This window comes from Marmota monax, unplaced genomic scaffold (assembly GCF_021218885.2).
Source record: "Marmota monax isolate L192 unplaced genomic scaffold, Marmota_monax_Labrador192_F-V1.1 WCK01_AAM20220418_F8-fsc00237, whole genome shotgun sequence".
Taxonomy (NCBI): Eukaryota; Metazoa; Chordata; class Mammalia; order Rodentia; family Sciuridae; genus Marmota; species Marmota monax.
Window position 1 is genome coordinate 1,872,547 of NW_026694627.1, and position 22,994 is coordinate 1,895,540.

Here is a 22,994-nt window from a genome sequence, read left to right on the forward strand (position 1 = left end):
TTACCTTTTTATCCAGGACACTTAAAAACAGACTAAACCAGTTTCCTCCCGCTGGTTACTGACTCAACAGGGATGTTAGGCCCTAACAATGACATAAGAAAATCCCAGGGTCTGATTACTGTCCCTGCCCCTTAGCTATAGGAAAGAGGGCATTTGAATTTCAGAGGGCAGAGTCCTCATAAAGCTATCGTGCTGTGTCTTTCAAACCTCAACCTCAAGTTCTTGATAAATGAACTTAAAAAGAGGAAGAAAACATTCTGTAAAATACAGTAGTTGCATCATAGATGAAAATTCCTCTGCAGGGGCAGCATGAGTGCTCAGTCTTACTCAGGAAGCCTGAAGTGCTGTCCTCTAGAGCTTCCAGTGCCAGGTGGTGACGCCTCCAACCCCAAGCACAATCCAGCATGTCCAGACAGAAGCAGCACCACAGCTCTCAGGGCCCAGGTCCTAACCAAATGAAAGGCGCTCTTCTCTCCCTTAGAAGATGGAGGGAGGACACGTGAAGACACTACTGAATGCAGATTTAAGTCACAAAACTGCTAGTCAGAGGTGTCCTCAGGCACAAGGGGGGTGAGTGGGAGGTTCAGGTGAAGGCTCACAAGTGCTGATGGCCAGGATGTTGGCCAGTTTGTGCTGCTTTCCTAGATGGCTGGTCAGGACAAGTCCCATCTCTCCTAGGGCCTTAGCTATCCTGCTTGGAAACAGACCAGTTTGAGTCCATGCACACTCAGTGGCACTAAGGTCCTTGTTTTCCCTTTAGGATGGACTCAACAGTTGGCACAGCTAATGTTTCCAGATCCCTGGTGCCTTGCTTCTGTCCCCTTGACCATTCACTCTTATGGCCTAGCCCTTGCCATCACCCATGGCAGCTCCTCTGTAAAATTTCAAACACTCCACTGTTTTAGTCAGTTTTCCATTACTATAATGAAATACCAGAGGCAGGCTACTTTATAAAGATGAGGTTTATTTTGTCTCACAGTTCTGAAGGTATGAGGTCCAAATGCAGTGGCCCAGGCTCTGGGGAAGACCCCCCCCCCGAACTGCATTAGATCACAGTGGGCATGTGGGTATCTCTGTGTGGTCTTTCTCCCTCTCAAAGTCAGTGGGATTCAATCACAGGGCCCTCAAATCTAATCTCTTTCCCAAAGCCCCACCTTTAAACTCAGTTGGATTGTTTTTAGCTTCTTAATACTATTATCATAAAACTTTGGGGATTAAGCTCCTGAATGAATTGGGAGGACAAACCATTACACTCACTTGGCTTCCATTGGACACGAAGAGGAGAAAGCCCACTCCAAGTGCCTAGTAATGACCCTGGAATCATTTGGGTTTAGCACTTTGTGTTCAGTAAATACTTTCTAACTTTTCTTACTCCCTTCATATCCCACCATGGCTCTCCCCTGACCTTGCTGAGACCCATTCCTTTCCCTCACTGCTCAACCCCTCCAGCCATCTCCCATCTCTTTCTCACCCTCTTTAACATCTCCCCCTTTTATATTGGTCCGAGACTCCAAGCTATCCTCTTAGGTCGGATCTCCTAAGCCTGGGAGACATCTCTGCAGTGCACATCCCAGGGACCCTTGACGTCACCATGCCCACAGCTACATTTTGTCATTTATTTTTTATTTTTAAAGAGAGAGTGAGAACTTTAATATTTATTTTTTAGTATTTGGCGGACACAACATGTATATTTGTATGTGGTGCTGAGGATCGAACCCGGGCTGCACGCATGCCAGGCGAGCGCGATACCGCTTGAGCCACATCCCCAGCCCAACATTTTGTCATTTTTCCCTCACACACCTGTCCACCTCCTGGGCCACATGTCCCCAGGGGATAGTCCTTCATCCCCCATTGGTGACATAGTCAACCTGGTATCATCCTGGCCTCCTCCTCTCCCTGAATTCTCCTGCTGGAACTTGCCTCTGTTCAGGCCACTGGTGGCTCCGAGGGCTGTGTTACTGCCAGTTTCCCACCTGTTCCCTTCCAGTTATTCCCTGCAACACAAAATGACAGGTTGCCTCCTGAAGGCAGGGTCAGAGGCCTGCACAGCACTCTGCACTGTTGTGCTCAGGTCCTGTTCCTGATCAAAGTGTGGGACTGCTTGAAGGGAAACTCACCGTCACCATATCCAGTGCCTAGCAATGACCCTGGGATCATTTGGGTTGAGCACGTTGCATTCAGTAAACATTTGCTACATTTTCTGGAACAAGAAACAGCTTCTTTGGACTTGTTCCAGGTTAATTTCTAAGATTGCTCTTTATGGAAATACATGCTAATATATGGTAATCGTAGCTCACTTTCATCAAGTATGCCAAAGAGTAAACAGAAATTAACTTCCAAAGGGGAGAAGGGGGAACACGCCTGTTTCCACGATCACCAGATATGCGGTCTCTCCGCCTTCTGTGTGGCCTTAGGAGCTGGACTGAGTTTCAAAAGGTCAGTAGAACATCACTTCTCTAACTCAATTTCACATTTTTTTTCCAAAAGATAAATGTTAAAAACAGAAAAGTGAATTTAAAGCAGTAGTGGTAGCTAAGGTGCTCCAAGCCAGCCTTCCTGGATCTCATATTTAAAATGTATATTTTGGGCCTGAAATGTAATGAATCAGATCTCTGGGGGACATCATCCTGGTATCTGGATTTCTAAGCAGGTCCCTCCCAGGTGCTGCATGCATGGGACAATCCCTTTTTACCAACCATTGACTGGTGTCTAAACGTTCTTCCCGCTGTATCTGCAGTTTGTTGGGTTTGAAGAACTTCTCTGCTTCCAGTGCCTGGCTTTGCTCAATCATTTAAAGGTCATTTACTGAGCATCTGTGATGTCCCAAGTACTGTGCTGGCACTAGGGATGCAGCAAAAACCAGAATGAGCAAAGGGCCTTGTCCTTTTGGAGCTGAAGGTGTGGCAGGGTAGGAAATAATGACAGGTGTTGTGCTGGAGAAACAGGCGGTGGTGAGAAAGTCCTCTCCAAGTGATGTGGCTGAGGCCCTGCTAAGAGGATACAGCAGGGCAAGTACAGGGCACTCAAGGTTGGCGGAGCCGGGGAGATGGCCAGGGATGAGGGGGCGGAGGCTGAGTCTGACAGCAGAGCCTGGCAGCTCCTGTTGATCCCCAGTGAGGGAAGATCTGGTGAGTTTTTAAAGAGACTCTGGCTACTGTGTGGAGGATGGATTGGGGGTGGGGAATAAGCAGAAGTGGCCAAAAGATGCTGGTGTTTGTGGAGTGTGTGGAATGAGAGAGACCAGAGAGTAAGCAAGTCCAGAACCTTCTGATGGATGATGGTGGGGGGTAAGAAAACAGGAACCAAAGATGACCCTGACCCTCAGATGAGGGGCTCAAGTGCTGGTATGGATGGTGGCACAGCTCACCACAGTGGGGAAATGGGGGGATAGGCTGAAATTCACATTCTTCTCATACCAGCTAGAGGCTCCCATTGGACATGAAGGGGCGCCCTCGGCAGGCAGTGGGACCCGAGTACGGGGCTCTGAGGGGAGGAAGTTCACACCCTTACAAGGTTCCAGCAAGTACGGTGTCTAAAGTCAGACAAGACCCACAATAAAAAATTTAAAAAGAAAAAAAAAAAAAATAAAAAATAAAGTCAGACAAGACCTCCTGGACAGGACACGGGAGCACACTGGGTTGCCCCAGCACTGCAGGGTGAGCTGAGAGGCAAGCAAAGGCAGGAAGCCAGCCAGCAGGGCCCCGCCAGGAATGCCGAGTGAGACTACACAGGCCACACTAAGGGCTGCCTGGTGAGGACCACATGAGACCATGGAGTGGGATGCAGGAAGCGGTGGAAGCAAACAGAGAACGTGGGGCTGGACTGAAGTGGGGAGGACAGATGGAGACCGGGCTGTGTACTGGCTTAGGGAGGAGATTCAGGAGACAGGTGAGACCATCTGAGCTGTGGCAGACGACGCTGTGGGCTGGGGGCAGTGTCACGGTGACCTGAATGCCTCCTTTCTTCCTGCTCTGACAGTTAACATGAGGGATGGGGAGCAGTGGAGGTCTGGGGTGGAAAGGGGCCATCTGAGGACAGTCAGGGCTGGCGGCGGCTGACACCTATGGTCCTGTATCCACACAGCGTTATGGCAAGGGGCGACAACTTGTAGTTCCCTGCTTCAGGAAACTGTCCCTGTCACTCCAGGTTGCTCACACACACACTCCCTGCCTACAGACACATGCGACAATGCTATACCCTACAGGCACCACGAATGCTACAGAGTGAACCCTGAACCCCTGCTCCTCAGGGAAATACGGAGGCGGGCTCCTGCGGGCAATCCCAGCAACTTGTGAGGCTGAGGTAGGAGGCCAATTGGTCAATTTAGCAAGACCCTGTCTCAAAATAAAAAAAGGGCTGGGGATCTAGCTCCATGGTAAAGCACCCTTCTGTTCAATCAAAACAAACAAACAAACAAAACAAAAAAAACAAAAAACCCCCACAAAACCAACTGGTCAGTCCCCAGCACGAGAAATGCAGGCTTCCAAATGCATAGCCAGGGTATGTGTTAATTTATTAGGACTGACTCTTCATTTCCGCTTCTTGGGAAAGAGAAACTCCTGGGACAGAAGTTATCAGTGATGTCCCATGGCTCTCAATGGGGTCAGGGAACTCTGTGTGAAAGAAGTAAAACCTTCTGTTTCCCTTTACTCAAACCACTTTTTCCTTACTGATACCCAAATCCATAAAAGGCACACACATGCGCAGGAGCTAGAAATGATCCAAAAACAGAGCACAGACTCTCAACACAAACTGTCTCTGTTGCCCTAACTGGCCTCAAGACACCCACCAGGTCAAAGGTGGGGTTATCTCCGGAAGACACTGAGATCAGAGCTGTCCTTGATCACCTCCCAAGCTCCCTGCTCCAGCACAGCACCCTGCACTGCTTGTCCCTGGGCCGGTGTGCACACAGGGCTTGGACTGTATCCACCTGAGGACACAGCGGGAGGGATGGCCTCCTCTGTCTCTGGCTCCTGTGACCTGGAGGAAAGTTCCAACCAGCTGTCCGGATACTTCAGTCCCCCTTCTGTTTAGATTCCTGGTGACATCAGGATGGAAATGCAGCTTTGGCCCCTAGCGCAGCTTGGCTCAGACCCCATACCCAGCCTGGATTCTCCCGCGGCTTATCCTCTGGTTTCCACTGTTCCCAAGAGCCCTCCGCCAGCAGGGCCTGTTCCTGTGGCCCAGCCCCTGGTGAAGTCCCTCCCACACCTCCCCTGGTTCTGGGAGCTGCTGATCTGTGGCTCTTGTGCAGCTTGTTCTGCATCCTCAGCGGAGGAACAGGGTCAGGGACCAGCGACAGCACAGGCACCAGAGCAGGGCTGCAGGCCGGGCAGGGGTAGGGAGCTGACCAGCAAACAGGACTACTGGCCCTCCAGGCCCCGCCTCTGTGTCATCTCACAGCCTTTCCACGGCTCTGTGATCAACGTTCCATGTATGTGAACAGCGCCTAGAGGTTTTCTGTTTTTTTTTTTTGTTTGTTTTTTACTAAATAAATATTCCCTTAACAGAAACCAGCCCCAAGCTCACTGCCATTTAAATCCCAGAGTACAGCAGCCAGCGGTCAGCGATGAGGCCTTTCCCTAAAGCAGGAGCATGGAAGGAGGATCGAGGCAGTGCCCTCCAGGACATGATCCCTTGTCCCCCAGGCGGAGTCCTGCCAACAGGACTGCAAGCAGCTCCCACGTGCTCCCTACGCAGTGAGTCCTGGGCAGCTGAGCCAAACAGGCTCTCTTTTCTTCTGGTCACAATGAAGATTTGGGGCCCCTGTCACAGAATGACCAGGCACCCAATGGCTGCTGTGCAAGCACCTCATCGCCTCATGATGAAGCTGGGTTCGTCTTCCTCCTCCTCTGTTCCAGATGCCTCCTCAGAGCTACTGGACTGCTGCTCCTGGGACTGACTGGGTCCTGTAACCACATGACATTCAGATTACAGACGTGCAGAGCCACTTGGAGAGTCAGGAGTGTTTTAAAAAAGGAGGGGAACAGAGGGGACATCAGGAACTCTTTGATCCTGGACAGCCAGCCATCATACCCACCAATGCCCCATACCAAAGCAAGGGTCATTGCATAAGTGACCTTAGAGGATGGGGCATCCTCACCAAAAGGTCCAGCAGCACACAAGGAAACCCGACACTCCACAAAACAAGCTTTGGTATAGCTCGTTACTACCAGTGCCTATCACCCACAGAAGGGGAATGACCCCATGTTCCTTAACTAATCAACGCTGGACTCACATCCCTACAGAGGGCTCAAGATCTACTGCAGCCAGCGAAAGGATTTTCAAAACTACAGCAGAAGGCTCTGCCCACAACAAACATGCCAGCTCCTGCCTCTTCCCAAACAAGGGCCCAGAGGCCTCTGCGGACGCCCCATGAGTAGTTCCTGAGCTTCCAGTGCTTTCCCTGTCACGGCTGCCAGGAGCACAGTGTGGCTGAGCTGGTTGAAAGCACAGTACAGAGACAACTTGTTTCCAGACTCTCCTCCTCCTCCAAGGAGCTGCTGGGGATCAGACCCAGGGCCTTCTGCATATTAGGCAAGTACTCGCCCAGTGAGCTACATCTCTAGCCCTTTTTAAATTTATTTTTTTTAAATATTTTTATTTTCTTTGTAGTTGTACACAATAACTTTTTAATTTTATTCGAACCCAGGGCCTTGCACATGCGGGGCGAGCGCTCTACTGCTGACCATAACCCCAGCCCTTAAATTTAATTTTTTAAAAGATGTATGTTACGGGGCTGGGGTTGTGGCTCAGTGGTAGAGCGCTCGCCTGGCACATGCGAGGCCCTGGGTTCCATCCTCAGCACCACATACAAATAAATAAACAAACAAATAAATAAATAAAAGATATTGTGTCCAGCTACAACCAAATATAAATATTTAAAAAAATGTATGTTACAAATAGCCACAGGACTTTTTTGGTGGTGATAAGAACGTTATTTTTATTTATATGTGGTGTCAAGAATGGAACCCTATGCCTAACACATGCTAGGTAAGTGCTCCACCACTGAGCCACCACCCCAGCCCCTTATATTTGATTTTGAGAAAGGGTCTTGCTAGGTGGCCCAGGTTGGCCTTGAACTTGGGATCCTCTTGCCTCAGCCTCCTGAGTTGCCCCAGACCTCAATTTCTCATACCATTCCTGCAGCAAAAGGAGCCAGGACTTCTAGGAAAGTGGCTGACTCTGAGTAAGGCAGGCCATGTGCCTGACAGGTGTGGACTACAGGGTCTGCAAGAAAGGACGGGAGAGCTGGAGAGGAGCGGGGAGAGCCCACAGAAATGGGATCTGTAAAGGGACAGAGGCCAGGTGAAAGCACTCCCAACAGCCAAAGCTGGAACCATTTGTGAATGAGATAAATAATGCAGTGCTGGATCATAACCTGAAGTATAAATCAACACCCACGAGTCCACCCTGATGTAAAGGGAGGAGAAAGGACCCCCCACCCTGTGCAGAAACGGCCTGCAGAGGCCCTGCCATCACAGAGGAGGGCACAGCTGGGCCCCCCCATCAGCGTGGGCTGCACAGGGCGACTTTCCCTGTTACAGAGGAACCTGACCTCTGCTCTTCCTCCCGACTACACAGCATTTCCACAGCCACGAGGAGAACACTGGCAAGTCCTGACTGACAGACATTTTACAGTCCTGACCCAAAAGAAGTCTGAGAAACTATCACAGCCAACTGAGCCTAAGGACACGTGGTGATTAGACGTGGTTGGAGTCCAGGCTGGATTCTGGAAAAGGAAGAGGGCTTCAGGTTAAAAATGAAGGAACTCAGAATAGGGTCTTGGCTATGGCTACTACAATCATCACACTGGTTCAAATGCTGACAAGCATACCCCGTTAATGAGTCGTTAAAACAGTGGGGGGAAACTGGGTGTGTGAGAACCCTGTGTTATCCTTGCCATTGTCCTACATTATCCAAAGCGATTCTGAAAGAAAGAAAATTACTTAAGAAAAAGCAGGACCTGAGAGAGCGCTTGCCTAGCACTGGGTTTGATCCTCAGCACCATATAAAAATAAATGAAGCGACTGTGTCCATCCGCAAAAAAAAAAAAAAAAAAAAAAAAAGAGCAGGACCTGAGACGAGTGCTGGTGGCTATGGACAAGCAAGCCGTGTGCTCAGTGGGTCTGTAACCCAGTGTGTGCCAACCCCGTGGAGGTGGGCAAGGTGGATACCAGAGCCCCACGGCACCCCTGAGGGAGGGGTGCACAGAGAGAAAGGCGAAGGATGAGCACTTCTCCAGACACACGGAAGTCAGAGAGTGTGAAAAGGATCATGCCCAGTGGCCACATGCAGCAAGGCTGAGGGACAGAGGAGTAGGCTCGGCAGGGCAGAGGCCTGCAGAAGGCAAAGTGGTGGAGAGACAAGAAGGGGCCTGACCATGACGGGGCTGCTGAGTTTCAAGCTGGGTTACCTCATGGGCAAGTACGGACACCTGGGATCAAATCCTGGCCCAATGCCCATCCCCACTGTAGCTCTGCAGGTGCCACCATTATCACTAGGTAACTGCAAAATTCAGGTAACCACTGAACACCTCACAGGGCCGTGAGGACCAAGCCAGTTAACATGTGCAAAGTACTTAGAACCACAAATATGTAATAAACGTTCCATAAGCAGAAAAAGTGACAGTCCAACCTGTTTTATAGGAGACCTCTGGAGCTGTACAGAGGTGGGGGCGGTGCGGAGAATGGAGACAGCACGGCTTCTATGTACAGATGAGTACGTGCGTACGTATGTGCACACTGCATATTTTTTGCAGTACTGGCAATCAAATCTAGGACCTGAGGCCTGCTAGGCAAGCACTCCACCACTGAGCTATACCCTTAACCCTCTACCTATATTTTAAAAATAATTTTAACAAATCCTCAATGAGAATTTGATTTCCTCTCATATATATGGCTCTTGTTCACAAAGAGGAAGAAGAGTTTCTAAAAGCTAGTCCCAGCAAGGACAGGGCAAAAGTACTCACTGCTGCACATGGTTCATGGCCATAAAAACTGGTACTATTCCTTTGGAAAGTAGCTGGCAAAAGATTTCAAGAGCCACGAGTTCTTTTTATGCTTTGAGCTAGTAATCACTACTGTTGGGAATTTATGTTAATTTATGCCTCCCAAAAGAAGCAAGGAGACAGGCACATGCTCTTGACTTTAAGTGTCTTCTACAGAAAACAAAAATGAATCAATCTAATGTCTAATAAAAAGAGAAGGGTTGCTACAGCACGTCAACTATCGGATATCATCAATCACTGAAAAAATTATGAAGGAATAGAAATACAGTATTAAATAAAATAAGCAAATGAAAAAATGTTGCAATTACATATAAACATGTACTCAGAGAGAGACTAAAGCAGACTGAGGCCAGGTGTGGTGTGCTGGCCAGCAGTCCCAGCAACCTGGGAGGCTGGGGCAGGAGGACTGCTTGAGCTCAGGAGCTGGAGTCCAGCCTGGGCAACACAGAGACCTCTGTCTCAAAAACCAAACCAGGGCTGGGGTTGCAGCTCAGTGGTAGAGCACCTGCCTAGAATGTGGGAGGCACTGGGTTCGATCCTTAGCACCATGTAAAAATAAATAAATAAATTAAAGATATTGTGTCCATCTACAACTTAAAAAAACCAAACAAACAAACAAAAAAAACACCATCCTGTCATGAACAGAACAGAGCCCCTCCCAAAGAAGAGTAATCCTGCCCCAGATACCCACAGTGCCGAGGCTGAGAAATGCCCTGAGTGTGCCTACTCAATTCCCCTTAAGGCTACCCTGGATTTCCCTGGCAGACAGGCCTTCGTTAGGATAAGGAATGCTGGTATTACAATGGGCCACTTTGGGAGTTCAAGGCTTCAGAATAATCTAAACCAGTTTAATGTCACCCAGTGGTGTCATTTAGACGTGAGTCTCGCACAGCAGGTGTATTGGCTGAATTACTGGATGAGCACAGAAAACAAGCAGGGAGAGCTTCTCTCCAACAATAGAAGAGAACTCCTTGTCACTGACCATCACTGCTTTTCAGAGGAGCCAAAAGAGCGTGAGTAACGGAGCCCCCTCCAAATCCATCAGGAACCCAGTGGCGCCTCAGTACTATCTTGTGGCATCACTGGGGATTACCCCCTGAATTTCTATTCATTTCAACTGGACAAAATACAAAATGAAATCAAAAAGGCGATGTAAAGGGCTTACAAACCATTCTGTGATAGTTACTCCTACAACACTCTGCTCATTTGATACAGCACACGTACAGCCACGTTGTACTAAACTTCTTGCTTTGTAAAGTGCTATGGTCCCAATTAAGTATAAAAGTGGGACCATGCTCCCTACCAATGACTTTTGCCTTTGTTTGACTGAAGCCCAGAGCCCACACAGAAATGGGAAGAATTTCAGAAAACAACATTTACTCAGAGTAATATTTTCCAGTCTATTCATCCATAATTTATAAAAGGTTGTTGCAACCTCCAAAATGATTTCATGCCCCAGTGATAAAAAGAGGTTAGCCTGCCTCAGCTTGAGAACAGGTAGCCCATCATGTGACTCCAGGATGGGACATGTGCATAGACCTCTCTTTTTTCAGGGGGTGGGGCACTGGGGATTGAACTCAGAGGTCCTCTACCACTGAGCCACATCCCCAACTTCTTTTTATTTTGAGACAGGGTCTCACTAAGTTGCTCAGGCTAGCCTCAACTTGTGTTGATCCTCTTGTTTCAGCCTCCGCAGCACCTAGGATGACAGGCATGTGTCACCATGCCTGGCACAAACATCTCTTTCTGAGAAAGCCCCGAAGTGCAGGGTAGAGGAGACCCATAGCTGTTGTGGGCTCTAAAAGAAGTCTACCCAAAAGCTGTATGGTCTTGAACATTCTTCACAGTCTTGGACCAAATTAAAGAACAGTGACTGAAAATCACACAGCTGCATGCACCTGATGTCTAAAAGCATCAGGAAAGGGGCTGTAAGAAACCATGTTCTTTCCTGGAAATGATGCCAAAGGCACAGGCAACAAAACAAGAAATAAGACAAACTGGACTTCATGAACACTCACAAATTTTATGCGTCACAAGTCAGTATTAACAGAGTTAAAGGGAAAGCCACAGAATGGGAGATAATATTTGCAAATATATGTATGTGATAAGGATTAATATCCAGAAAATAGAGAATTCCTAAAATGCAATACAACAAGAAGCCCAATTTAAAAATGGGCAATGTAGCTGGGAGTGGTGGTGCATGCCTATAATTCCAGCAGCCCAGGAGGCTGAGACAGGAGGATCGAGAGTTCAAGCCAGCCTCAGCAACTTAGTGAGGTCCCAAACAACTCAGTGAGACCCTGTCTCTCAATAAAATACAAAATAGGGCTGGGGATGTGGCTCAGTGGTCAAGTGTCCATGAGTTCAATCCCCAGGGGGAAAAAAATGAGCCAATCGGAGGCTCTAGGTGGGATGGAGGGAACGCATTCAGTTCCATCTCTCCTTCTGGGTATGGCTATGGCAGCTGGACAGAATACAGACTCTGAAAAATAAGCAAACTGGGGAAGAAAAGCAACACACAGAGTGCCACTGCAAGCTGTGAATCTCCTGCTGTTGCTTTTCTCTGTCCAGTATCCCTCAAGCCTGGACTCAAGGTGACCCAGAACCCCAAATTAGAGATGGGCGCAGACAAAGCTCCAAAGAATCCTTGCAGTCTGGCTGAGGTAAGCAAGGGACTCCTGGCCTAGGGGTGGGCGCACTGTTCCCCTTATCTCAGACCCTAGTTTCCAGGCAATCCTGTAGGCCCGGGTGGCAGCAGTGGAGAAGGGGTGTGCGAGCACTGGAGCTCTGACAGAGGAGAGCATTTCTTTCTAACCAGGTTTTAAGGGAGTCGCCTGTTGCTTTTCCTCTCTGTCTCCCTCCTGAATGTCAAGTCAATTGCTCTAAGAATTGGACTCAAAGAATCAAACCCAAAGTGGCCACTGGGTGGCACACGCAAGGCACGTCTGGAGAACACAGCAAACTCCAAAAGCTGATCTGTCAGAGGAACCACAACCCACAGAGGGCGGGGAAGTACCCGAGTTCTGGACACACGAGGTTGACTGCCTGCTGGACAAATATCAATGAGACCCAGAAGCCTCACTGCACACTATTCAAAACATCCAAGACACAGAGAAAAATACTCAGCTTATGAAGAATCAGCAGAGTCTCAACTTGTAGGGAAAAGGCAACTAACAAACGCCAGTTGGAATTATCAGATTCTCTAACGCATCTGCTTAAAACACAGGAAGAAAGGCCACGGAAACACAGCCAGCGACCTGCTCGAATGAACAACTGAAGGAAGACCTTCACAGGAAACAGACCAGAGGGACACCTGGAGCATCAGGGACCAGGGAAGAAGAGCACACAGTATGCATTGGTTAGTACCTCTTGAGGTCTTTAAAAACATGTTTGAAAGTAAAAAATAACATCATCTGGGCTGGAGCTGGAGCTCAGCGGTAGAGTGCTTGCCTAGCTTGTGTGAGGCACTGGGTTCAGTTCTCAGCACCACAAGTAAATAAATAAATAAAGGTCCATCAACAACTAATAAAAATATTGAAAAAAGTAACACCATCTGATTACATTTTCAATGTCTGCAGATGTAACTAAGGGTAAAAGAATATAAGTGATGGAAAGCTCTAAGCAGATCTAAGCAGAACGTGACAGCAGTATGTGCTTAACATCCCCTAGAGTCATAACAGCTATAAAAATGGATAGAATTAAAACACAACAGGGCCGGGGGTGCTGCTGAGACACAGAGCACTTGCCCAGCAAGGCCCGAGTTCCAGCCTTTCCATCCTTAACACCGCCCCCCCCACCATGCACACAGAATGACACTTCAAAAGTAATGGCATAGGTGGGTTAAGATTCAAGAAGATAAGAGCACTTCCAGAACGGCACACTAATGACCTCCAAAAATCAGCTCCTCCAGAAAAGCAACAAGAATACTGGCAAAGATTATTTTTTAAAAATCAACTTTTTGCTTGGTGGGTAGTGCACACCTTAACCCAAGATATTCAGGAGGCTGAGGCAGGAGGATTATGTTTGGGGCTAGCCTGGGAAACTCAGACCCTGTCTCAAAGTAAAAATAAAAGTAAAAAGGGCTGAGGATATGGCCCAGTGGTAGAGTACCCCTGGGTTCAATTCCCAGTATTTATCAATTAATCAACAAATAAACCAACCAGGTTGAGAGCATCTCAAAGTTCCAACCTGAGCACTGTCCCTATTTGACCTGTCTAGCAGCTCCCAGAAAACTTCTCGCAAGGCTTGTTTTGAGCTGTCCTGACTCGAGAGTTCACTCAGTGTGAAGAGCTTCTTCCTCTGGGTGTTTGTCAGAAGCAATCAGTGGCAGCCACTTACCACTTCGACTCCCTGAGGCAGAGATAACAGCTGAAGCAAAGACGAAATGACCAAAAAGCTTAAGAGGAGAAGCTGGGACACTTGAGGGCCACACACATGCACAAGGCTATGCACAGGCCCAAGAAAGACATACAAAGGCCCTAATTTCTCACTCTGCTGTTCTTGGGGCTATGTGCAAGCAGGAAATGGAGGCAAAGGTAATCTGCAAAGCCCTGCCAGGGCGCCAAAGCCATGCTCCAACACACACAGCCCTCAGCAAAGGCTGGGAGACGTACTGATTCAAGGCATTTAAAGAAATATCTACTCTCCGGCTGACCACTGAGTTAACCAAGCAGAAACTTCAGTGATCACACACAACAAAGAACACAGGCTTTACAGAATTAGTTCAGGAAGTCACTAAATATGAAACTCAACAATGACAATAAGCAGCAAAAACAGCACATCCCAGAGGGCGGGGCAAATTATCCTGCATGAAGGAGAACTATTTCCTAACACAGGGTCAAGCTACAACCCACCAACAGAACTAAGACCCGCTGTTATGCCCACTCCTTCTCCTTGGAGGGCTAAGAAAATACCTGCTGGTTAATTTGAGGAATTGTGGGAGGACAGAGCAGTCACACAGTTTAAAAACATCATAATGTGTCACATAGTACAACTCATGAGGAAGCCAGTCCTAAAAGGGGTCAATCATATTTCACCTGTTAAGGAAAGCCCAACTGTACCCCAAGCTAACACCCTCAGTGGTTTATGCAGGAACCCAGTCACTCACAGCACAGACACCAATGTAGAAACACAGCAAACTGGGGTCATTTTTGTCCCTTAGCATCCCTGGCCCTTTCTACCTGAGGCCCATCTCTCCTTCACTCTTAGCCTATGGCTCCCAGGCCTTTGTGATGGGTTCAGAAGCAAGCAGGACTGGAGCACGGTGGACGCTGCCCAACACCCACCCCACTCCTCCTTATTAAGAGAATGTCTGGGGGGGGGGGCAAAGTAACCAGCTCCCAGTGATGATGATGAATAGTTTAAAGGATTTATGACAATTCTATTTTCTATTCACCTTACATGAGGGCAGCTAGGGATGGCAAAGTGACCTAGTAAATAAATAAGGTGACTTCTGCAGGACACTTCTGAGGACATTTTTTTTTTTTTTTTGGTAGTACCAGATTGAATGCAGAGTTTCTGTACATGCCAGAAAAAAGCACTCTACCACTGAGCTACTTCTCCAGGCCCTTCTGGGGGACTTTTTGCTTTCTAGTTAAAAAAAAAAAAAAAAAAGACAAGTACCATCTCTCTATCCTTCTGCTTTGAACATAGGTATAATTGCAGGAGCCATGCAGCCATCTCACACACTGAGGACAAAGGCCAAGAGAATTGCAAGAGTGTTGAACCCACCAGACTGACATCTACCACCAGATTTCTTATCATGTTAGAAAAACAAACTACTCTTTGTTAAAGCACTGTTAAGCATTCTTAACTGACTGGAAGTATGACTTAATTGGAGACAAAGAAACACAAGATTTCTGCTAGGAACACTGGGATGGTCCCTCAACCTTTCTTCTTGGACCATAAAGAGGCAGGATGTACCCTGGAGAGCAGTTGCAGGCACTTCACAATCACAAGGCACAAGCTTGTAGGAGGCCAGGAGGTCAGGACCAAGAGGAAACAACACTGATCAGTAATGCCACTGAGCTCTTGCCCCAGTCCTACCTGAAGGGAGGTCTGCCCTGGACTGAACAAGAGCCAGGGTCTTTCTTTTCTGCTTAAGCCAGTTTGTTTTCTGATACTTATAATTAAATGAATCCTAACACAAATAAGCTGCCACTTCCTCAGTGGCCAGCCAACCAGCCCCACACCCTATGCTTTTCTGCTTCTGGGCAGCTCAGGCCTGGGATCAACACCAAGAGAAAGGCTACAACCAAGGAGAAGTGGATACCACTCACCTTCTTTTTGTTTCTTTTGCTCAAGTTTCATCTTCTTTGCCAACAGTTTCTTCTCTTTTAACTTCTGGCTACAAACAAAAAACACACATGCTGATTCCTTAACTATCTTGCTATATATTTTACAAAATAAACACTTATTCATAGCCCCCCATTTTTTAAAATATTGATGAACCTTTATTTTATTCCTTTATTTATATGTGGTGCTGAGAATCAAACTGAGTGCCTTACACATGCCAGGCAAGTGCTCTTGCATGAGCCCCAGCCCCAGCCTCCTTTTATAGCTCTTTAAAAACCTTATAGTTGGAAGCTGGGTGCAGTGTCACATACTTGAAATCACAAAGACTTGGGAGGCTGAGGCAGGAGGATCAGAGTTCAAGGCCAGTCTCAGCAACTTAGTAAGGCCCCAACCAACTCAGCAAGACCCTGTCTCGAAATAAAACATAAAAAGGGCTGGGGATGTGGCTCAGTGGTTAAGTGAATTCAAGTCCCAGTACCAAAAAAATTTAAAAATGAGAAAAACAAAAAAGTTAACATTTGGGCACAGTGGCATGACCCTGTAGTCCCAGTCAGACTCCATCTCAAACACAAAACAAAACAAAAACTACAACACAAATACTTTAATAAAAAAATAAAGGAAAAACTCAGCTAGGCGCAATGGCACAGGCCAATAATCCCAGTGACCCAGGAAGCTGAGAATCACAAGTTCGAGGCCATTCTCAGCAAGTTAGCGAGGGCCTAAGCAACTTAGTGAGACCCTTTTCAAAATAAAAAATAAAAAGGGCCGGGGATGTGGCTCAGTGGTTAAGTGGCCCTGAGTTTAATTCCAGGTACCAACAAATAAAGAAAAGGAATAGGGGCTAGGCTTGTGGCTCAGTGGTAGAGCACTCGCCTAGCATGTGTGAAGCACTGGGTTTGATCCTCAGCACCACATAAAAATAAATAAAATAAAGTCTTAAAAAAAAAAAAAGAAAAGGAATAATCTCTTATGGTTCTGCCATTCCAACATTAAAACTATTTTCATCATGAGTCAGGATCAAATCCTGGGGAGTCCTGAGGTGACTAAAGCAATCTCAGAAATACTGGAGATAGGAGCTGGGTTTGTGGCTCAGTGGTACAGCACTTACCTAGAATGTGTGAGGCACTGGATTTGATTCTCAGCCCACTTATAAATAAAAAAAAAAAATAAAAGTCCATTGACAACTAAACCATATTTAAAAAAAGAAAAAGAAAAAGAAAGAAAAGAAAAAGAAATACTGGAGATACATTTTCATGTGAAGTTGTATGGACTGTTTTTAAAATCCTGCTCAGCTCCCTACAAATTGAAGGACAATTTATTTAGAACCCTGCAAGCACACACACAGCTTGTACTACCATGCAGTCATTTGAAGAGGTCAGACTTTCATTTAAGGAACAAGCTGAAGGGGAAGTTTGGTTACAGCACTTTCATAAATTCAGTGTTAAAGGGCAGAATTGAAGGAGACAAAGTAATCCGTGTGCTCACAAAAGTCCAGATCTCTAGTATTTGGGGAATCTGAACTAAGCAGGGGGGCAATGAGGGACTCGCCCTCTCCCCAGGTAAGAAAAGAAGGCAATCTTCTACCTGGAGGCTCTGCCTTAGGGCATTCACACCCACCACTTTGTAGGTCACACAGAATAAATTTTTAAATTTCTTTGAGGGATCTGGCTATGCTACCCAGGCTGGCCTTCAAGTACTAGGCTCAAGTGATCCTCCTCCATTTCTTCAGTGGCCTGTGAGCCAGAAGCACAAACTACACTTTACTGCCTCTGGGCAGCCCAGCCCTGGGAATCAACACCCAGAGAAAGGCTACAATCAACAGTGAGCGCCAGCTGCCCAGCAGCTGGCACTATAGGCGCACACCACCATGGCTGGCCACACAGGTGAACCTTGAGTACAAGACTTGCCCGTTCATCAGCCAGCCACTTTCGGACACCCCCCCACCCGCCCTCAAATGACATGATGACATGATGTGCTTACCGCTTTTTCCGACGCTTTGAAGTCTGCTCCTCTGCAGCAATTTTATTCTTTTCCAATCTCTTCTGAAACTCTGCATCCAATTTTTGCTACAAAAACCCCACATTATTTAGATATACTCTGGACTGGGCAGACTCATGCACAACAAAATACAAAAGAGAAAACTGGAGAAGGCGTGTGGAGGACTCCTTGAGGACAGCGGCAGTAAAGACTGTCTCTCGGCCAGCACCTTGCCCACTGACCAGAGTGCAGCACAACAATGGCTAGAAGGAATTTTCAAGTCCTAACCTTAGCAACAGTTACTAAATGACTCATCCTAGCAGCATCACTTGCTATTGTGCGCGCTAGCGCGCACACACACACACACAAACACACAGTATACACGTCCACACTGAATTCTTCTTCCCAGTTTTCTTTCCAAGTTTCAATTTGTTCATCTATAAAAGGAGAGAAACTATAAGTCCTTTCTGCCAGCACTGTTTGGAAGAATAATGAAATCGATCACAGAAAAGCACCTGCGAACAATACAAAGTGCCGTCTTTCATTTCTTCTAGTCACTGCCTAAAGGTTGAGGAGGAAAAGAAGGAGCCAGCACAGGAGGAAGAGGTGCCTTCGTTGCTGCTGCTATCTGCACTGGAGGGGGTGTGGATCTGCACAGGAGGAAACTGAAACCAAGTAACAGAAGCTAAGAGCGGAAGATGCCCCTTCAAGAAGGAAATGAGCCTCAAGGAGAGGACAACCGGAAAGAGAAAGAGGGAGGAAATTCAAAAGCCCTTGAATTTACTAGTGAGTGAACTTCACGGAGCACTGGTGGCTGACACACCTGAGACCAGCTCTGTTGGGGTGTTGTCCTATCAGTCACTGAAAAAGGTTGCATATTCTCCTGCCTCTTTTATGTTTTTAAAGTTTAGAGCTTATGTTTTGATGCCTGAAATAAAAACCTTTGCATCTGTATGGATGTCAAGTTTGTGCAACATTTTCCAGTATTTTCTCTGGATCTTTATATAACAACTTCAGACTAATTTATGGTGCTTGGGACAACAACCTGTTCTACTTCCTCCCTCCTAAAGTAATTTAAAAATAAAAATGCCTCCCATAATTCCTTTTTTAATATTAATTTTTAGTTTTAGGTGGACTCAATATTTTTATTTTATTTTTAAAATAAAATAAAAGAGAATCGAACCCAGGACCTCAGGCATGCTAGGCGAGTGCTCTACAACTTGAGCCACAATCCCAGCCCCCAGAGCATTATTTCTGACAACGGCAAACCTACTGCAGTGAGCTGGGACAGGTGTGACAAGACAGCCAAAACTTCCCACTAGCATTGAGAACATCACCACCAGAACACAGCAGGCCCTAGGAGTTGTTTGCTGCTGTTGTTGTTTTAATCAACACCCTTTGGTACGTGTATGTGCTAGCATTATGAACATTTGTGCATTCAGACAATTTTCATGTCTTTTTAAAAAAGATACAATGTGGGTCCAGTTTGTCTCAATTTTTCAAAGAATGTGGTTCACTACTTTCTTTTCTGCTGTGACTCCTCTCTGTTCCTAGCAATTGCACACAAAAAAAATGTGCTGCCTTTCTTTTCTTGACTAAAAGAATGGCTTCCTTACTTTTGAGAAATTACAAATGTCGAGTGGGGTCTGGAGATGTAGTAGAGCACTTGTCTCACATGTGCAACTCTCTGGGTTCTTTGGGGGATGCGGGGGAAAGAAAAACACCAAAATGTTTAATGGTTCTCCCTTGCACTTTTTTAAAAAAAATATTTTTTAGTTGTAGGTGGACACAATATCTTTATTTTATTTTTATGGTGCTGAGGATGGAACCCAGTGGCTCACGCATGCTAGGTGAGCACTCTACCTCTAAGCCACAACCCCAGCCCATCTTGCACTCTTTTTTATAGTGCTAGGGATGGAACCCAGAGCCTCGTGCATGTCAGGCAAGCACTCTACCACTGAGTTACATCTTCAGTTCCAGTTTAAAGGTTCTCCCCCACTTCCCTGAAATTACGACTAAGTTGCCTAGGTTGGCCTGAAACGATGGGTTCAGGGATCCTTCTGCTCCAGACCAACAAGTAGTGGGATTACAGGTGTGCACCATCACACTTGGTTTTTAAATTACAATTTCTTAAAAAATTCTCAAGCTCTTAAAAAAAATCATTTGACCTCTGTCATGAAGAAACGCCAGCCCTAAAGCTAGAAAACCCAAAACTTCAATGAAGACGACAAATAGAAAGCACAACACCATTCACACAAAACAACTAACTGCACACAGGCATCAGCTGAGAAAGAACAAGAGAGAATTGGCTTGCCATTCCTTTTCATGTCAGATGGCCTGGAGGGGAGAGGCGACTCTCCAGTGCCCTTCTATACAAATGGAAAACTCCATGCCTCCCTCCTCTCCTAGGGTGGCCATTTTGCTGCACTGAGTCTGACCTAGGAGTGGCCTGGACTCTGCTTTCCATGCTGTGTAAGGCAAACCCTATGCAAAGTACCACCAGCTGCATGTGTACACTTCTTTGAACTTTTCCCCCTAAAGGCTGTAAAAGTACGTAACCCCATATTAGGGGGCTCCAGCTCCTGGCTCACTCACCTTCTCAGCCATGGCATCCATGTAGTCCTGTCGCTGGTACTCTCTGCGGCGCAGATGCCTGTACACGTGGAACTCTCCACTGCCAGCCCCAGCACTTGAACCTAGAGCCAGAATGACCCAGAGTTCCAGATGAAATCCAGTTACCAACACAGGCCATCCTTAACTAAAAGGGACTGAAGTTAAAGCAGGAAGTAATGGAAGGTACCATGCCTGCCTTTTTCCACTTATACCCCAGAGCAAATGAAGGGTCTGACATGTCACAGGCACCATTAAATTGTTGTGTGAATGTTGACTATGAAATCACTAAACATTCCATTCTAACATATTATCAAGGAGGAACAACTGTGATTTAAAGACCAAAATCTAGAAGAAAATGACCTCCCCAAGCCCTCCATTATTTCACATTTGGCTGCTAGATTTCTAGCAAGTTGGAAAGGTGTCCACGATATTTTAAGTAAAAAGATGGAGATTAAAAAATAGTATGTGCAGAACACCTGTATTCTTATAAAAGCATTTTTTTCTTAAATGAGTGATGTTGATGATAAAGAGGTTTTGGAAAGCTTTATCAAAACGCTTCAAGCAGAATTAAATATGTATAAATTCTTTATATCTCTATGTATTACTTGTTTCTATTTATAATTAGCATGTTAGTTTATAATCCATTAAAATAATAAAAATATTTCCATTTAGAAAAAATATAATGTGTTATTAAAAATAACACAGAAGAGGGCTGGGGCTGGGTGGTAGAGCACTTGCCTAGCATGCGAGAGGGTTCGATCCTCAGCACCATATAAAAATAAACAAAGGCATTCCACTCACCTACAACTACAAAAAAATATTTTTTAATTAAAAAAAAAAAAAAGATCACAGAAGAAAGTTGTCTTGTGCCAAATCATAAGCAACTGTACCTCATCACTGTAAGAACAAAATTCTGGACCACTGAACATTTTTTTCTTACCAAAGATCTATTTAACAAATACTTCAGGAGATATACGTGTGTGTGGTGTGTGTGTGTATATATATCTACCTTTAAATTTATTTATACACACAGATAAAGGACATTACCCATTACATCTCGGACAAATTCTGGGGGAGGTCGAGGTGCCCATTCACTCATTTTTTCCGGGATTGGAACTGCTTTGTCCTGCAATATTTAAACAGGAAAGCATCTGTTAAGTATAAACCTGCTGACAAACTTCCATCTCTTATAACCAAAGACTAGCGAAGAGGGTAGGCTTTGCTACTCAGACCCGGAGCTGATTTTCCGCCTTGCCTTTATTTCATGCCGTAGACTTCCCAGGGCTACACTTTCCAGGGCAGAACTCAGAAACCTGTCACCGTTAATGGCCAGCAACCTCCGACTTGAGCACTATTCAAGGAGGAAAACCGAGCTTTTCTAGTCAAAGGTCCAGGAAATGGACCGTCTCATCCGATTGTTTTTAGGACCTGGGGAAGCGAGGCCTGGACGGGTGCGCGAGGGACTAAGGCACGACCTGCACAGGTGTTCTGGCTGCCCCCTCTCTAACCGTGAGTGCTCTTTGGAAGAAACAAGCCCTTTTGCTAACTCACAGCTTCCACCTTCTCAGTCTAACGCTTCTGTCCTAGGAAAGTCAACCGAAAAGCGTGAAGCCTTCCGCAGCACCTTCAGGCAGGTTTCTACACAAGGACAGACGGAAGCTCGCCATCTCTTCCGGGACAGTTCCCAAGGACTGCTCTGGAATTAGGGTGCCGAGACCTCCAGTCTGGCGGCGGGGGATAGGGGTGCGCGGACCCCCAGAGGCGCCGGAGCGGAGAGGGGTGGGCCTCGGACGCGCCGCGGAGCCCGCGCTTCCTCTCACCGGGTTCTTCATGAGTCGCTCCAGCTTAAGCTTCTGCTCCTCCGCCGCATTCTTGGGGATGACGAGCGCCTGCGGTTCTTTCTTGGGCCTCGGCGGTCGCACAGACGAGGCGGCTGGACTCGCCATAGCAACTCTCCCACTTCCTGGGCGAGCGAAGACCGCGGCGCGCCCTTATGACGACAGAGCCAGAGACGCATGCGCAGTCTCCGTGCGCGGGAGGCGTGGCCGCGGGCCGGGGCGGAGTCGCAGAACGGAAGTGGCCTGCTGAATATTCATGAGCCCGAGGCTGGTCTGGTTTATTTTGATCCAAGCGGCTTGATTTCATTTCCTGTTTCTGAACAAATCTGTGCGGCTGGACGCCCACGTCTCTGGGGGCGAGGTGGCCCCTCACGCTCGAGTGGTCCGGGCCGACCTCTGCAGTTCCAGCGGGCACCGTGCTGCAGAGGGCTCTCAGCTCCTGCTCCCGCCGCGCTTCCCTCGCCTCTGGGCTTTGTCCTGGCAGGTCCGTGGGTCCCCGAACTCCCATTTGCAACAATCTCCATTTATATAAGACGGCGCAAACATGTCACTGAGCTTCCTGAAAACTGGGAGCCGGATATCCTCTGTCACCTTGGAATTCCTCAGCCGAGGGCATGAGGCTGTTTTACCAGGAAGAGAACAGCCGCCCCTCCAGTCTGGGGACCGGCCAGACGTTTACAGCTAGGCCTGAGGTTCTGTTGAACGTAATTAACTCCACAGAACACCCACATCGCACAAGGCCTTCCTGGGACTGTGATGGAGGGAGACCTAGAGCGCTCCGCAGTCCTGTCCAAACTCGCGAAAGCAAGAATATTGCTCCTACCAGAAAGAGACCCACATCTTCCCACTCCAGCTAATACTTGTAACTGCGGCTTCTTACCTGCGCCAGCCCTGATTCGTTTCTTTCCTTTTACATATTGTGACCAATTTTTATTTTTATTTATTTTTGTTACTGGGACTTGAGTCCAGGGACACATTACCACTGAGTGACATCCCCAGCCCTTTTTATTTCATTTTATTTATTTATTTATTTATTTTTGAGACAAGGTCTTACTAAATTGTTGAGGCTGGCCTGGAACTTGTGATCTTCCTGCCTCAGCTTCCCTCCCTGTTGTTTGGATTAGAGGCACGTGCCACCGTGCCTGGCTATCATTAATTTTACATGTCAACTTGACTGGGTCATGGAGTTCCTGAATATTTGGTCAAACATGATTCTGGGTGTGTCTGTGTGTTTCTGGATGAGATTAATATTTAAATTGGTA

At 46.9% G+C, this 22,994-nt stretch overlaps 1 protein-coding gene across 1 annotated transcript; it reads right to left on the bottom strand.

The window, feature by feature from the left end:
* Positions 1 to 944: 944 nt before the first annotated feature.
* Prkrip1 (PRKR interacting protein 1) lies at positions 945 to 21,893 on the bottom strand. The gene is made up of 6 exons (XM_046422790.2): positions 21,715 to 21,893; positions 20,942 to 21,020; positions 19,877 to 19,977; positions 17,285 to 17,370; positions 15,289 to 15,356; positions 945 to 5,909 (listed from the first exon to the last, which is right to left on the bottom strand). Exons 1-6 carry the CDS (start codon positions 21,838 to 21,840, stop codon positions 5,812 to 5,814), a joined length of 558 nt encoding a protein of 185 aa, XP_046278746.1. The 5' UTR covers positions 21,841 to 21,893; the 3' UTR covers positions 945 to 5,811.
* Between the last annotated feature and the right edge of the window lie 1,101 nt (positions 21,894 to 22,994).